Genomic DNA, 17,847 nt, shown 5'->3' on the forward strand with positions numbered 1-17,847 from the left:
GAACAGAAAGACACAAATGGGACAAAAAAGACGTACGTAGAACAGAAAGACACATATGGGACAAAAAGGACGCACGTAGAACAGAAAGACACATACGGGACAAAAACGACGCATGTAGAACAGAAAGACACATACGGGACAAAAACGACGCATGTAGAACAGAAAGACACATATGGGACAAAAAGGACGCACGCAGAACAGAAAGACACATACGGGGCAAAAACGACGCATGTATAACAGAAAGACACATACAGGACAAAAACGACGCACGTAGAACAGAAAGACACATATGGGACAAAAACAACGCATGTAAAACAGAAAGACACATACAGACAAAAACGGCGCATGTAGAACAGAAAGACACAAATGGGACAAAAAAGACGCATGTAGAACAGAAAGACACAAATGGGACAAAAAAGACGTACGTAGAACAGAAAGACACATATGGGACAAAAAGGACGCACGTAGAACAGAAAGACACATATGGGACAAAAAAGACGTACGTAGAACAGAAAGACACATATGAGACAAAAAGACGCACGTAGAACAGAAAGACACACCTGGGACAAAAAGACACACGTAGAACAGAAAGACACATATGGGACAAAAAGGACACATGTAGAACAGAAAGACACACCTGGGACAAAAAGATGCACGTAGAACAGAAAGACACACATGGGACAAAAAGGACACACATAGAACAGAAAGACACATATGGGACAAAAAGTACGCACACTGAACAGAAAGAAACATATGGGACAAAAAGGACGCACACTGAACAGAAAGACACATATGGGACAAAAATGACGTACGTAGAACAGAAAGACACAAATGGGACAAAAGTGACGTACGTAGAACAGAAAGACACATATGGGACAAAAACGACGCACATAGAACAGAAAGACACATATGGGACAAAAACGACGTACGTAGAACAGAAAGACAATTACGGGACAAAAATGACGCATGTAGAACAGAAAGACACATACGGGACAAAATGACGCACTTAGAACAGAAAGACACATATGGGACAAAAAAGACGTACGTAGAACAGAAAGACACATATGGGACAAAAAGGATGCACGTAGAACAGAAAGACACATATGGGACAAAAAGACGCACGTAGAACAGAAAGACACACCTGGGACAAAAAGACACACGTAGAACAGAAAGACACATATGGGACAAAAAGGACACATGTAGAACAGAAAGACACACCTGGGACAAAAAGATGCACGTAGAACAGAAAGACACACATGGGACAAAAAGGACACACATAGAACAGAAAGACACATATGGGACAAAAAGTACGCACACTGAACAGAAAGAAACATATGGGACAAAAAGGACGCACACTGAACAGAAAGACACATATGGGACAAAAAAGACGTACGTAGAACAGAAAGACACATATGGGACAAAAAGGATGCACGTAGAACAGAAAGACACATATGGGACAAAAAGACGCACATAGAACAGAAAGACACATATGGGACAAAAACGACGTACGTAGAACAGAAAGACAATTACGGGACAAAAATGACGCATGTAGAACAGAAAGACACATACGGGACAAAATGACGCACTTAGAACAGAAAGACACATACAGGACAAAAACGACACACGTAGAACAGAAAGACACATATGGGACAAAAAGGACGCATGTAGTACAGAAAGACACATACGGGACAAAAACAACGCATGTAGAACAGAAAGACACACATGGGACAAAAACGACGCATGTAAAACAGAAAACACATATGGGACAAAAAGGATGTACGTAGAACAGAAAGACACACATGGGACAAAAAAGGACACACACTGAACAGAAAGACACATATGGGACAAAAAGGAACACACACTGAACAGAAACACATGGGACAAAAAGGATGTACGTAGAACAGAAAGACATACACAAAGCAAAGAGAACAACAACAAAAACACACACAATGACACATAGAGCAAAAAGACGCACACAGAACAGAAAGACACGTGGAAGAAAGAGACGCACACAGAACAAAAAGACGCACATTGAACAAAAAGACGCACACAGAACAAAACGACGCAATATTGGGGGAAAAAAACCGACACACATGCAACAAAAAGGCACACAGAACACAAAGACACCCATAGAAAAGCCAAAGAACAAAGAAATGTATGTATGTTTTGCTGTACTTGATGTTGCATGCTATACCTGATGTTGTACTTGATGTTGCATGCTATACCTGATGTTGTACCTGATGTTGCATGCTATACCTGACATTTTACCTGATGTTGTATGTTGTACCTCTGATGTTGCATGCTATACCTGATGTTGCATGCTAAACCTGACATTTTACCTGATGTTGCATGCTATACCTGACATTGTACCTGATGTTGCATGCTATACCTGATGTTGCATGCTATACCTGATGTTGTACCTGATGTTGCATGCTATACCTGATGTTGTACCTGATGTTGCATGCTATACCTGATGTTGTACTTGATGTTGCATGCTATACCTGATGTTGTACTTGATGCTGCATGCTATACCTGACATTTTACCTGATGTCGTATGTTGTACCTCTGATGTTGCACCTGATGTTGCATGCTATACCTGACATTTTACCTGATGCTGCATGCTATACCTGATGTTGCATGCTATACCTGACATTTTACCTGATGCTGCATGCTATACCTGATGTTGCATGCTATACCTGACATTGTACCTGATGTTGCATGCTATACCTGAAGTTGCATGCTATACCTGATGTTGCATGCTATACCTGATGTTGTACCTGATGTTGCATGCTATACCTGATGTTGCATGCTATACCTAACGTTGTATCTAATGTTGGATGCTGTACCTTACGTTGTACCTGATGTTGTATGCTATACCTGACATTTTACCTGATGTTGTATGTTGTACCTGATGTTGCACCTGATGTTGCATGCTATGCCTGACATTGTACCTGATGTTACATGCTATACCTGACATTTTACCTGATGTTGTATGTTGTACCTGATGTTGCACCTGATGTTGCATGCTATACCTGACATTGTACCTGATGTTACATGCTATACCTGACATTGTACCTGATGTTGCATGCTATACCTGATGTTGTACCTGATGTTGCATGCTATACCTGACGTTTTACCTGATGTTGTATGTTGTACCTCTGATGTTGTACCTGATGTTGGATGTTGTACCTGATGTTGCATGCTATACCTGATTTTGCATGCTATACCTGACATTGTACCTGATGTTGCATGCTATACCTGACATTGTACCTGATGTTGCATGCTATACCTGACATTGTACCTGATGTTGCATGTTTTGCATGCTATACCTAACATTGTACCTGATGTTGCATGCTATACCTGACATTGTACCTGATGTTGCATGCTATACCTGACATTGTACCTGATGTTGCATGTGGAGGGATGGCCTAGGGGTAACGTGTCCGTCTAAGAAGTGAGAGAATCTGAGCACGCTGGTTCGAATCACGGCTCGGCCGCCAATATTTTCTCCCCCTCCACTAGACCTTGAGTGGTGGTCTGGACACTAGTCATTTGCATGAGACGATAAACCGAGGTCCCGTGTGCAGCATGCACTTAGTGCACGTAAAAAGAACCCACGGCAACAAAAGGGTTGTTCCTGGCAAAATTCTGTAGAAAATCCACTTCGACAGGAAAAATAAATGAAACTGCACGCAGGAAAAAATACAAAAAAAAAGGGTGGCACTGTAGTGTAGCAACACACTCTCCCTGGGGAGATCAGCCCGAATTTCACACAGAGAAATCTGTTGTGATAAAAAGCATTACAAATACAAATACAAATATATCTGACATTGTACCTGATGTTGCATGTTGTTCCTGATGCTGTACCTGATACATGTTGCATGTTGTACTTGATGTAGTATGTTGTACCTAATGTTTCAAATCCTACCTGATGTCAACCTGATGTTGCATGTTGTTTGTACCTGACATTGCACCTGATGTTGCATGTTGTACCACTGATGATGTACCTGATGTTGCATGCTGTACCTGATGATGTACCTGATGTTGCATGCTGTACCACTGATGATGTACCTGATGTTGCATGTTGTACCACTGATGATGTACCGGATGTTGCATGTTGTACCACTGATGATGTACCTGATGTTGCATGCTGTACCACTGATGATGCACCGGATGTTGCATGCTGTACCACTGATGATGTACCGGATGTTGCATGCTGTACCACTGATGATGTACCGGATGTTGCATGTTGTACCACTGATGATGTACCGGATGTTGCATGCTGTACCACTGATGATGTACCGGATGTTGCATGTTGTACCTGATGATGTACCTGATGTTGCATGCTGTACCACTGATGATGTACCGGATGTTGCATGCTGTACCACTGATGATGTACCTGATGTTGCATGCTGTACCTGATGATGTACCTGATGTTGCATGCTGTACCACTGATGATGTACCGGATGTTGCATGCTGTACCACTGATGATGTACCGGATGTTGCATGTTGTACCACTGATGATGTACCGGATGTTGCATGTTATACCACTGATGATGTACCGGATGTTGCATGCTGTACCGGATGTTGTACCAGATGTTGCATGTTGTACCTGATGTTGTTTGTTGTAGCGGTCCACCTTCTGTCCAGCCAACGCCATCAGTTGAATCAGCTTCTTCACCATCGCCTCGTTCTCATGGACCACAGCAATGTGCAGAGGACTGCAACACAGTAGTAGTGATTGTAGTGGTAGTAGCATTACTATAGTAGTAGCAGTAGCAGCAGCACTGAGGTAGTAGTAGTAGCAGTAGCAGCAGCAGCAGTGACAGCAATAGCAGTAGCAGCAGAGCTGTCAACATAACAAGAGAAGTCTTCACACATAAGTTTGGAAAATAGCATGATCTGCTTCCTCCTCTTTATTCGTGGACTGCACCTCCCATGTCCACTCACATGATTACCAGTGGGCTTTTATGTGTATGCAGGAGAAGATCCGAAACAAAGATCTGTGGGAGCGAGCGGGACAGGAACCAGTGGCCAAGCAGATACTGCAGAGGAAGTGGGGCTGGATCAGACACACCCTCAGGAAGCCAGCGTCCAGCATCACACACCAAGCCCTGACCTGGAACCCGCAGGGAAAGAGGAAGAGAGGCCGGCCTCGCAACAGCTGGAGGCGAGACACCGAGGCAGAGCTGAAGCAGCAAGGGACCAACTGGACTGGAATGGCCAGAACAGCCCAGAACAGAGTGCGATGGCGAGGGGTCGTCAATGGCCTATGCTCCACCAGGAGCGATGGGCATAATGAAATTTATGTGTATGACTGTTTTCACCCCCACACTATAGCCTACAGTTGTAGGCAGTCATACTCTGTTTTCGGAAGGAAGCATGGCTAATGTGTTCTTGTTTCCATAACCCACCGAACACTAACACGGACTAAGTTTTAACATGCGTATTTGAACTTCCACATGCGTAGACAAACAAAGGACGTTCAGGCACGAGCAGGTCTGCACATTTGCTGACCAAGGAGATCAGAAATTCAAAAATCTCCACCCTTTACCCACCAAGCGCTGCGACCGAAATTCAAACCCAGGACCCTCAGATCGAAAGTCCAACACTTTAACCACTCCGCTGTTGTGCCCTCCAGAATAGCATGATGACTGCAGTTGTACTCACAGCCAGCAGTAACAGCAGCAGGAATAACTGAAGCAACAGCAGCAGCAGTAGTAACAACAAGTCCACTTAAAGAGCATGCACATAGATCTATACTTTGCACTTTGTGTGTGTGTGTGTGTGTCACACTACACACACACATGCACACATATGCACATAAAAACTGACACACACACACTCACATAAATACACACTCAAATTCATATATATATATATATATATATATATATATATATATATATAAACACATCTTCATCACATTTGTATACATGTACACAATCACACACACACATTGGTGGATGTTTAATACAGTATACACATCTCCTTCCTCTTCAGGAGTGATGGCAGTTTAAATCTCACACACACACATGCACACACACACACACACACACACACACACACCAACTCACATTAGGATTCACAATATCACATACAAATTCATGGATGTATAATACATACACATCAGGAGTTTTAATTACGCACATGTATGCACACACACACACACACACACACACACACACACACACACACACACACACTCACAAATATACACAGGCAAACTCATTCACACGATCACACATGCATTCACAAATTCATGGATGCAGAATACAGACACGTCTCCATCATCATCGGGAGTGGTGACAATTTTAATCACACACACACACACACACACACACACACACACACAAACACACACACACACACACACACAAATATACACAAGCAAACTCATAGTCATACACACAATCACACATGCATTCACAATTCATGGATGCAGAATACATACATGTATGTACATAACACATGTCGACATTCTCATCAGGAGTGATGGCAGTTTTGATTACACACTATCACTACCCATACGGGGTTGCCCATGTACCCCCACACCTTCCCAGACATAACTAACGCCCGACAACGCAGACACAGACTCCATTCAGCTCTGTTCTTTACTGTGATCACTGAAAATAAGTACAAGAAATAAACTCAAAGCTCACGGAATTAACCCCCACAACTTTAACCACAGCATTCCTGCTCAGTCTCAGTTCTTCACATCATATATTTTTTTAAATTTTATCAACCACGGCACCAGCTCAGCTCAGCACTCAAGAGTTCACCTGTCTCGAACTCCACCTGGCAACTGAAGACTGATGTCACTCACTCGCGGACTTGAGGTTTAACCCTTTCACTGCCAAGCTCGCATTTATGCAGCAGCTAGGTTGAGGACCCATGTCACTGAAGGGTGACCAGATCATGGGTCTGTTATTCATGAACCTATTGCTCTTAATGTTCGGTGGTAGGACAGGCCATATTTTCTACACATCACACGGGGAATCCTAGCTATTATTAGACACCATGTTTTCTGTGTTCGCAGCACAAGGGGATTTTGCACTCTAAATTGACTGGCGGTGAAAGGGTTAAGGTGGGAATGGGTGAGACTGAGAGGGACACTGGGAAAGCATGCGTTGGGAACATGGAAGAGAGCGAACGGGCGTGAAGAAACTGGGGAAAGGACAAGGCAGCATGGAAAACGCAGACTGTTCCAGCGTCAAACATGGGAGTTCCGTTGAAGCCAGCGGTGCATGGAGCAAAGTCACAGGGACATCTGTCACCAGGTAGACACAGAGGCACACCACTGGCCCAGGGTGAAAACACAGACCCACACACACAGAGGAAGAAGGGAGTGACAAGGAAAACACCCCCACTACTTCTGTCAGACGGTATCCAACAGCTCACACGCTGGAACAGTGACCCGTCTCTTTAGAGAGCTTGGCATCAAAAGCGAAGCAGAATCTTTCTACCCAAACTACATAAACTCTGCTGCCTGACTCGTTCTATAGAAAGAAAAGATCTGAGCACATCACTCCTCTTTTGCAACATCTCCACTGGCTCCCTGTCTCACACCGAATAAAGTACAAGATCAGCACTCTATGTTATAGATGCATTCACAAAACTGCCCCTTACTATCTCTGTGGCTGCCTTCACCTCTACACTCCATCTCAATCACTACGATCGGCTTCGGATCCACTCTGTTTACGCATACCCAGATTCAAACACTCGACTGTTGGCCGCCGTTCTTTCTCGGTTTCTGGACCTTGCGATTGGAATGAACTTCCTCTTTCACTTCGTCAAGTCTCCACACTCAGCTCTTTCAAGTCTGGCCTTTAAACCCACCTCTTCCCTAAATAGCCTCCCTTGCCTGCCCTTCCTTGTCTTTAGTTTCTACAGTTTTAGAGTTATGCACGCGTGTGAATGACTGGTGCGAAAGCGCTTTGATTTGTCTCTGCACAAGATCCAGCGCTACATAAATACCATTATTATTATTATTATTATTATTATTATAAATTCCTGAAATTGGCTCAGGGTTCTGAATGTTCAAGAAACTGGAATATGCCACACAAATATTCCAAGAGAGACATGAGCACAAGATCAGCATTAAGTCAAACATACAAACGAAAAAGAGGGGGTGGTGAAGGAGAAAGGAACAGAGAGAGGAGAGACGGGAGAAAGGGAAGCAGGGAATGGGGGAAGAAAAGAGATGCACACAAAGTGACAAACATATGCACAACAAATGCCACAAGCCATGACATGCACACACACACACACATACTCACTCATAAGCAAGCCCATAGACAAAACACATTCACACATGGACAAATTCATAGATGCAGTAGTAGATACATACACATCTCCATCCTCATCGGGAGTGATGGCCGTTTTGATCTCCGACAAGAGCTGAGTGCACATAGCAGGGGGCAGCACCTGAGGCAACAGGTTGATGGGCAGCACCGGGGCAGGGGACACCACTGTGCAAGGCAGGGAAAAAAAGTCAAGAATAACAAGAGTTAGCCTTCTTGAATGTATACATATATGCAATAATTCTCTCTCTCTCTCTCTCTCTCTCTCTCTCTTTCCGTGTTATGGTTGAAAATAAACAATCCATCATTCACTTATGAGTCATTGTCTCTCTCTCTCTCTCTCTCTCTCTCTCTCTCTCTCTCTCTCTTTTTTTTTTTTTCTTTTTTGTCTCTTTTCTCTACGTCACAGTTTCTCTCTCTGTGAGAAGAGAATGAAAAGAAATAAATAAACAACTAAATAAACAACTAAACAAACAACTAAACAAACAAATTATAAATGTTTGCTTTTTTCACACAGCTTTCCATCTGACTTGTGGTTATAAATTCATTGTACAGATGACTGAAGTGTTGACTTTGTGTGTGTGATCTGTGTGTATTTATATCTGTGTGTGTGTGTGTGTGTGTGTGTGTGTGTGTGTGTGTGTGTGTGTGTGTGTACATGTGTGCGCATGAACATGTGTGTGTGTGTGTGTTTGTGTGTGTGTTTGTGTGTGTACATCTGTGCGCATGAACATATGTATGCATACGCTGTGTGTGTGTGTATACAGTACATACGTATGTGTACCACATGTCATGATGTGTGTGTGAGTGTGTGTGTATGTGTAGTGTGTGTGTGTGTGCACGCCCACGTGTGTGTGTGTGTGTGTGTGTATGCGTGCATGTGTGTATATATATGTGTGTGTACCATGTGTGAGTTTGCATGCATGCAACTCTCAGTATGTGTACACCCATGTGCAGGTGTGCATACATACACGTGTGAGTTACATGTCTACACTGCTCTCAGATGTTTCACAAAACAAACTGTGCAGCACAGTATTTTGCTGTGGTGTTTCACTGTCTGTCTGATTTCAACACTTGTTAAGTGTTTTTAACTCACTCAGTACGGCCAGTCCTCTCTTCTCCTCTACACAGACCCCTCGGATGTCCAGTGGGTGTCTGAATGACCCAACCTTTAGCTTCCGTCGTCAGAATTGTGGTATTCTTTGTCAACATTCACCTCTTCAGTGCAAGAGCCTTCCACTTGCAATATTTTGATGATGGTAATTGGGGTGAAACGCTGTTAACGTCGTCTCTTTCGCCATTCGTATGGAGAGAGTTAATGATGATGCTTAATTCAATTGGTTGAGTGTATATATATATATATAATATTGCATTTTCCCTCTTCTTTTTCCTTTCATTTGCTTGACTAATTTAGCAATTTCTTTCTTTTTTTTTTTCCTTTTGAGAGGCTATGATGAAAGAATGCCATTGGGTGTTTATTCCTTTCTGGGTCTGTTTCCCCACAACGACAACAAAAAAATTTTGATTTTGATTTTGTTTTCAATTTTCCTTTCCTTCTTTCTCTCTCTCTCTCTCTTTCTCTCACATGCCAGTGTTTCCAAAAATGCATTATAGCCCGTCCTTTACCAGCTGTTGTTGCTGTTGCTGTTGTTTGGTTGGTTGGGGTTTTTTTGTTTGTTTGTTTTTTACATATAAAAATCCGAAAAGTACCCCCTGTTTTCTGTACTGTACGTAACGAGGATGCACATGACATTCACCAACACTATTTTCCCCCGACAGTCCATGTACAATGGAAAACGAGAAGACGCTGATGAAAGCAAGAAAAGACTTCAGCTTGTATTGTCCCTGTTTTGTTTATGTTTTTGTTGTTTTTTGTGAGTGTGTGTGTGTGTGTGTGTGATTGTTGAAGTGGTTGTTTTCAATTTAACAAGGGACCCTTAAAAATCCTGGAAGGACCCCCCCAAAAAATTTACACAGTGCATTTTATCTTTGTGGGAAACGCTGTGTACACACATGTGCGCGCGCACGCTCACACGCACACACACAAACACACACACTCACAAATGTATACACACACACACACACACACACACACACACACACACACACATGTATACATGTATACACACACACACTCACAAAAAACCCCACTCACACAGGCATGTACACACACACACACACACACACACACACACAAATGTACACACACACACACACACACACACACACACACACACAAATGTATGCACTCACACACACAAATGTATACACTCACACTCACACAGTGACACACACATGCACAAATGTACACACCCAGTCACACACACACACACACACACACACACACACACACACACACACACACACACACAAATGTATACACTCACTCACACACACACATGATGTATACATACACAACACTCACAAAAAAAAACTAAAAAAACACTCACACAGACATGTTCACACACACATGCACAAATGTATACACACACACACACACACACACACACACACACACACACACACACACACACACACAGAGTGACACACACATGCACAAATGTACACACACACACACACAGACACAGACACACACACACACACACACACAGTGACACACACATGCACAAATGTATACACACAGACACACACACACACACACACACACATATATATACACAAATGTATGTATACACTCACACAAACACAAACACACACACACATGTACACACACACACACACAAAACACACACACACACACACACACACACAGGTAGACGAAAGGACATAGAAGGACGTGTCAACCAAATGTCACACACAGTTTGACACTTCACAAAACAAGTTTCATTTTCCCATACAGATGAAACCACTCGGATCACCAAGTAAGGGGTGGGCGGGGAAAAACACACAAAAAAAGCTGTTCATTGTCTTTCTTCTTTTTTTTTTCCTTTTTTTCTTTTTCTCTCTCAAGGCCTGACTAAGCGCGTTGGGTTACGCTGCTGGTCAGGCATCTGCTTGGCAGATGTGGTGTAGCGTATATGGATTTGTCCGAACGCAGTGACGCCTCCTTGAGCAACTGAAACTGAAACTGAAACTTCACCAAACTACTTCAGCTGACGGATTAGTTGTTCATTTTAGTGTATTAAATATCACATATATATATCACATATATATATATATCTGTTACAAGTCTAGCTGTGAACATGTTATGTCATTCTATAAATTACTCATCTATCATCGACTGGTGGGTGTAATGTGTGTTTTAGAATAAAATTTGTTTATTGGGTTGTTGTTTTTTTCATACGTATGTCTATGTGTATCCTTATTATGTGTGTAATTTATGTAATTGTAATTCACTAATTCAGTAATTGTATGAATGTGTGAGAGTGGGGGGAAGGGATTGGGGGGGGGGGGGGTGAGAATGTGTGTGTACATATATATATACTATGTGCAGGTGTTTCCAAGTGCGCATATGTATATATGGTCAGATCTGTCAGCATGTATACTGGAAGTGGAAATGGAAGAGTGTGTGTGTGTGTGTGTGTGTGTGTGTGTGTGTGTGTGTGTGTTTGTGTGTGTGTGCACGCGCGAGTGGAAGTACACATTTTCTGCCACTCAATATCTAATTTTCTAAAAATGATCTGTAAGTACTCGGTAACTCACTAACTGTCGATGTCACATTGTCCACATTACACACACACTTTTTTTTTTCTTTTTTTTTTTTACTTTTCTCTACGCCAGCCAAGGAAATCAAAAGAAATGATGATGGAAAATGAAAGTCAAATAACAGAAAACCAAAGGACATAAAGTGAAAATAAAAAGAACAGAAAATTATACAAATTAAAACAGTAGAATCAGAAATGAAAATTAAACATTATAATAGTAAGGTTTGGGAGGGGGGGTTGTTTGTTTGGATACCAGTACATGTATTTTATTATACAAAAAAGATAATTATAATAATAATAATAATAATAATAATTAATTAATAAATAAATAAAAACAAATAAAACAGAAAAAACTAGAATTAGGAAAAAACTATATGAAGTTGAAACAGACTCAGAAAAATAAGGTAAAACATAAAAGAAACTGAACAACCTGTTTCAAGAACATGATCAATGATCTTTTTATTCATTTTTCGAACTGCACTGACAATAAATAACAAGAGAGGCAAGGCCTTCAAGACTCACTTGTGATACACTTTAAAAAAAAATCCAAGCTTTTTATGTATTGAGCATAATTTCAAAATGTAATGTTTAAGATGAGAAGGATCAGTTTAAAGCAAATTAACTCCCCTAGCATTAATTACAGAGTAATTTCCCTTTTTTACTATCTGCACCAAAACGTTTGCAAAATAAATAAAACTTCCATGCTTAGCAAAAGAAGTTCCTGTTTGAACAAAAAATGATAATAATGACTGCTCTAGTTGATGGGTCAGAATATCAGATCAAAGTGCCAAGTTTACAGAATACAAAAAATATAAATAAAACAGTAAATACAGTTTGCATATAATCAGGCTTCATTCTTTATTTTTTTGTGCTCATCCCAGAGCAATATTGTTTCAAACAAGATGACTGGAAAGAACTGAATTTTTCCTATTTTCATGCAAAATTTGGTGTCAACTGACAAAGTAGTTGCAGAGAAAATGTCAATGTTAAAGTTTACCATGGACACACAGACACACACACACACACACACAGACAACCGAACACCGGGTTCAAAAATAGACTCACTTTGTTTACACAAGTGAGTCAAAAATGAGTATACTAATCACTATGACTGATATTATGTCGTGTAAGTTTGGGAGGCACCACGCACGGCAGTTCAAGCTTCCATTTCAGAATGGTGTTCTGTCCTTGGTAAAAGCACAAGTTCAGGCACAACAGCCGAATGGTTAAAGTGTTGGACTTTCAATCTGAGGGTCCCGGGTTCGAATCTCGGAGGTGCCTGGTGGGTAAAGGGTGGAGATTCTTCCGATCTTCCAGGTCAACATATGTGCAGACCTGCCAGTGCCTGAAACCCGTTCGTGTGGATACACACGCAGAAGATTAAATATGCAAGTTAAAGATCCTGTAATCCATGTCAGCGTTCAGTGAGTTATGGAAACATGAACATATCCAGCATGCACATCCCCGAAAACGGAATACGGCTGCCTACATGGTGGGGTAAATAAACAAAACAGTTATACACGTAAAGTGTTAAATGTTACATGTTTGTCTGAGTGCGTATGTTTGCGTGCCTGAAATCTGACTGAATGACACAGGAAACGAATCATGAGTGCCCAATGGCAACCGTCAGTCGGCTCTACCCAGGTAGGCAGCCTGTTGTGTAAATGACCCTGTGTTTGTAAAGCACTTAGAGCTTGGTCTCTGACTAAGGACAGGTGCTATATATAGTATATAAGTATCCATATCAATCAATCAGTCAAGTTTCATTTTGATTTTCCTCTCTCCACCCAGGTGTGAATTACCGAACACAGATTGGGGAAGGCAGCAGGATAGGATAAGGCGATACAGCGGGTATGAATTCACTGCCCCCATGGCCCCCGAAGGCTATGGGACCAACAACCTTTAACTATTTGAGAGGTATGATATGAATTATACATGTGCCATAACACTGACCAACAAAGTGTGATGTGGAATTCGGTGGTTTAGTGTGCAGTGTGTGTGTGTGTGTGTGTGTGTGTGTGTGTGTGTGTGTGTGTGTGTGTGTGTGTGTGTGTGTGTGTGTGTGGCATGCTGCAATATATTATCTGGAGGTGGAGGATTTCAACTGGATACTCTGTTACTTGCTGTGTTAGAGTGCACAGGTGTGTAATCCTCTGTGTGTGTGTGTGTGTGTGTGTGTGTGTGTGTGTGTGTGTGTGTGTGCGTGTGTGTAAGTGTGTATGTTTCATGTAAGGTTAATATGTATAAGTGTATGGAGTGTATGGGTGGGGAGGGTTGTGTCACTGTGTATTCAGTGCATCTGTGTGAACATTTGTACATTTGTGTACACATTTAAGAACTACATGTGTTGTTCTCTTGCTGACGTGAAAGATGAAACACACCAGTTGTTGCTGTGGAAAGAAGTGGTGTGTGTGTCAACCTGCCCTGCCTCAAGTTGTGGAATGGTATGGCAGACTACTTTTGAGGTGGGGTGGTATGATACTGCTTGACATGGCACAGTATACCGTGCTGATTTTGTGTGTTAACTATTATTGTAATACTGAATGTCATAGCAAAGAATATTACAATGCTGTTTTTATATGTACACTATACAATACTGCATGACATGATACAATATATCACCACTGTTTTTTTTGTGTATGTACGATATGTCATAATGTATAACAGTGCACAATATATATGTATACACTGCTTTTATGTGTACAGTATAGTATTAAACTACAAGACATTGCACGCTGTTTTATGTGCATTTCACTACAATGTGATGGCCATTAAGGGTACAATGAAGCAACTTCTTTACTTTAGTTTACCACTTTCTTTATTACTCTGCGAGTATCAATTACCATTACTATCAGACGTATGTGAGTATGTGTGTGTGTGTGTGTGTGTGTGTGTGTGTGTGTGTGTATGTGTGTGTGTGTGTGTGTGTGTGTGGGTGGGTGGGTGTCACTCTGTGTGTGTGTGTGTTCGTCTTCAGTTTAACGTCTTTCCACTTGAAGTGATATTAGACGAGAAAAAAAAAACAAAAAAACGTGGGGGTAGGGGTTGTGGGAGGGGGTGGGGGTAAAAGTGTGTGTATGTGTGGAGGGTGAATAGGGAGAGACAACGCTAGGGAAAATGGAAACGTTATAAACGCCAACATCAAACAACTATAACAAATGTCCTATTGGACTACGCAGCAAACCTTCTGCAACAGCAAATAACATATTGGAATTGTTAATAACACATTCAAAAGAACTTCTGGTGAAGTCTGGTAAAAAAACATTTTAGATTCTGACATTCGAATATTATATGGTTGCTAGATATATGTTCTCCACATATGCACCTAACATCTCTGCTGAACTTAGTTATGTGTGTGTGTGTGTGTGTGTGTGTGTGTGTGACTGTGTGTGTATGTGTCCATGTGTGTGTGTGTGCCTGTGTGTGTGTGTGTCACTGTGTGGTGTGCATGTGTGTGCATACATATATATGTCATGTGCAGCAGCAGCTGTATTTAATTTTGTGTCAATTATTACCCATCAAATGTCCATGTTATGACAATGTTTTGCAATGTGTATCTTACCTTCATCACTGGATTTCTCTGTAACGCTTGCACTGGTAGATGGCACGGTCAGTGCAGGTGCCCTCAAATCAGCAGGACTGCTTACCGAAGGAGACACAGGGCTCACAGGGTTCGCTTTCGGAACAGGTAAAGACAACGCTGACGAAGACGATGATGATGATGATAATGAATCAATAACCTTTCTTTTCTTCAGAGGCAAGGACTTTTCCCCGCTGTCTCTGCTCTGCGGACTGAGCTGAGAACTTACACTTTCTTCCGGCACCGCTGATATCCTTCGCTGCGTGCTGGCCCCTCCCAGCTGCAGTGAGGGTATGGCACTTGGCAGGCTGGGAAGGTTGGGAACACTGGGTAAATTGGGTAAAACACTGCTTCCCAGTGAGAGGCTGGTCAGGCTGTCCAATCGAAGGCTGGTTAAGTTTGGCTGACTTGGCAGACTGAGTATGGGTGTCGATGGTGCTGAGGGTGCCAGAGACGCTGTTGTTGACGTGAGTGGTGTGGATGATGGGTAAGAGGTGAATGATGACGAACACCCTGCCACCGATGATGATATCGAGGTGGACGACATTGTTGAAGGATTAACCGAGGACGAAACAGTACATGTCACTCCCACATACCTGGACACAGGTGTAAGGGAGGGAACCAATGCTGCACGGTGTACACTTTTCCCCACAGCAGGGGACATATGCAACTTCGCCACATCACCTGAAACTGGAACCGCTCTGATGCCTCTGTTCCCAACAACACTCCATGCCAAGGTCCCTGGTGAACTTTCAGACGGATGGGAAGCACTCTCAGGTCTGGGTATGCTGTCTGAGGTCGATGCCACCCGGTCTAGCCCGACAGGCACTGTCGATTTGTTTCCCTGTTTCCCACCCCCACCCCTCCCTCGGGGCCTGCCACGACCGCGAGAGCTGGCAGGTTTTGGTGCTGAGGTCGTGGTGGTGGTGGTGGTTGCAAGAGGCACTGCGTCGCTTGGTAAACTCTGCACGTGAATTGGGAACGTGGGCGGGGTGATGGCTGACGTGGTTGAAGTCCTGTCTGCCTGAACAACTTTCGCCCTCCCTCGCCCCCTTGTTGACCTACTTTTGGTTTCGCGTCCCGTTCCTTTTTCGTCCTTCTTCCTCCCGCCTCCCCGACCTCTCGTTTCACCTTTGCTGGGTTTGTCGTTTCGAGGCGCCATGTCCGTTGCTGGGCATACCTGAGCTGCTAACGTCGGGTCTTTAAAAGCGGCAGCAACAGAAGCGATCGAACCGAGCGACGAAAGAGCTTCAGCAGCCGCCAATCTATCCTCCAACTCTTTCTGGTCCATGGCGTTTCGGGCTGACATGTTCTGAGCTGTGGTTACGTGTCGCGAGGTCAAATGCGTTTGTCGATTATGTACGCCAGAAAAACAGCCTTTACCTGCATTGTCCGGCACTCTTGGGGTCATGGTTCACACCTGCAGGATTCAAGGTCAACGGCTCTAACCAGCATTTCGGTTCCCTTGAAGCAAACATGAAGAATTTAACGGAAAAACCACATTCTGCGAATGTCAGGAAAGCACCGACTTGCCAGGGAAAGTCCCACATATCACATGGGGTCTTTTGAACCAATGAGATCGCTCTTTTCAGTCTCCATTGGGGATTTCCCACGCATGATCATGTCCACGAATGTAAGTTGGTGCTATATTTAGAAACCACAGTTGGTGTCGAAATCCCAACTGTTGTGTACAACATGGCGGCTCCCGCTTCAACTCGCGTCTGCCAAACGATAAATCCTTCAGCTTTTTGGATAAGTTTCAGTTGTGTTCAAATCAACAAATGTCTTCCGTTTTCTGTTAATATTCATTGTTTTATGTTGTAATGATACCTCACGCTCTAAATATTTTGCATAACGGAGATTACAGAATCGACGTTGAGAACTTCACGTCCAGACCTATCAAAGTGTGTCCCTCCCATTTCTGTCATTCGATCAAAATGTTCAAGGGGAAAAAAACAAAGCTTGTTCAATTTTGTTAATAAAATTTGACAGCCATAATTTCGAAGTGATAAAAAAAATGCATCGATGATAATGTTAACTAGAAATGCGCACCATGGACAATAAAATTACTAGTTATTGTACCACTACCAGAACCGCTGCTATAACTACTAATATGACAAGAAGGCCGCCTTCGGGCCCATTCGTTCTTTAGTTTAGTGCCTTTCACTATCAGTGATATTAGACGTTAGAAAAAAAGGGGGGAGGGTAGGAGGGAGGGGGGGGGGTGGGCAGGGAAGAGGAAAACAGAAAAGGTAGAAAACTTGAAAACTACCCCCCAAAAAATGTGTGTGTGGAGAGA

At 42.7% G+C, this 17,847-nt stretch overlaps 1 protein-coding gene across 1 annotated transcript in view; it reads right to left on the bottom strand.

Annotated features, from left to right (window-relative positions):
• Window positions 1-17,086, bottom strand: part of LOC143291654 (uncharacterized) — a 32,793-nt gene extending 15,707 nt beyond the window's left edge. Inside the window, exons 1-3 of the mRNA XM_076601646.1 lie at window positions 15,531-17,086; window positions 8,351-8,471; window positions 4,613-4,721 (exon numbers count right to left, since the gene is read on the bottom strand). Coding sequence (XP_076457761.1) covers window positions 4,613-4,721; window positions 8,351-8,471; window positions 15,531-16,959 — 1,659 coding nt within the window. The 5' untranslated portion in view covers window positions 16,960-17,086. The remainder of the gene's footprint in view (window positions 1-4,612; window positions 4,722-8,350; window positions 8,472-15,530) is intronic.
• Window positions 17,087-17,847: the final 761 nt, after the last annotated feature.

This window comes from Babylonia areolata, chromosome 17, assembly GCF_041734735.1.
Source record: "Babylonia areolata isolate BAREFJ2019XMU chromosome 17, ASM4173473v1, whole genome shotgun sequence".
NCBI classification, from domain to species: domain Eukaryota; kingdom Metazoa; phylum Mollusca; class Gastropoda; order Neogastropoda; family Buccinidae; genus Babylonia; species Babylonia areolata.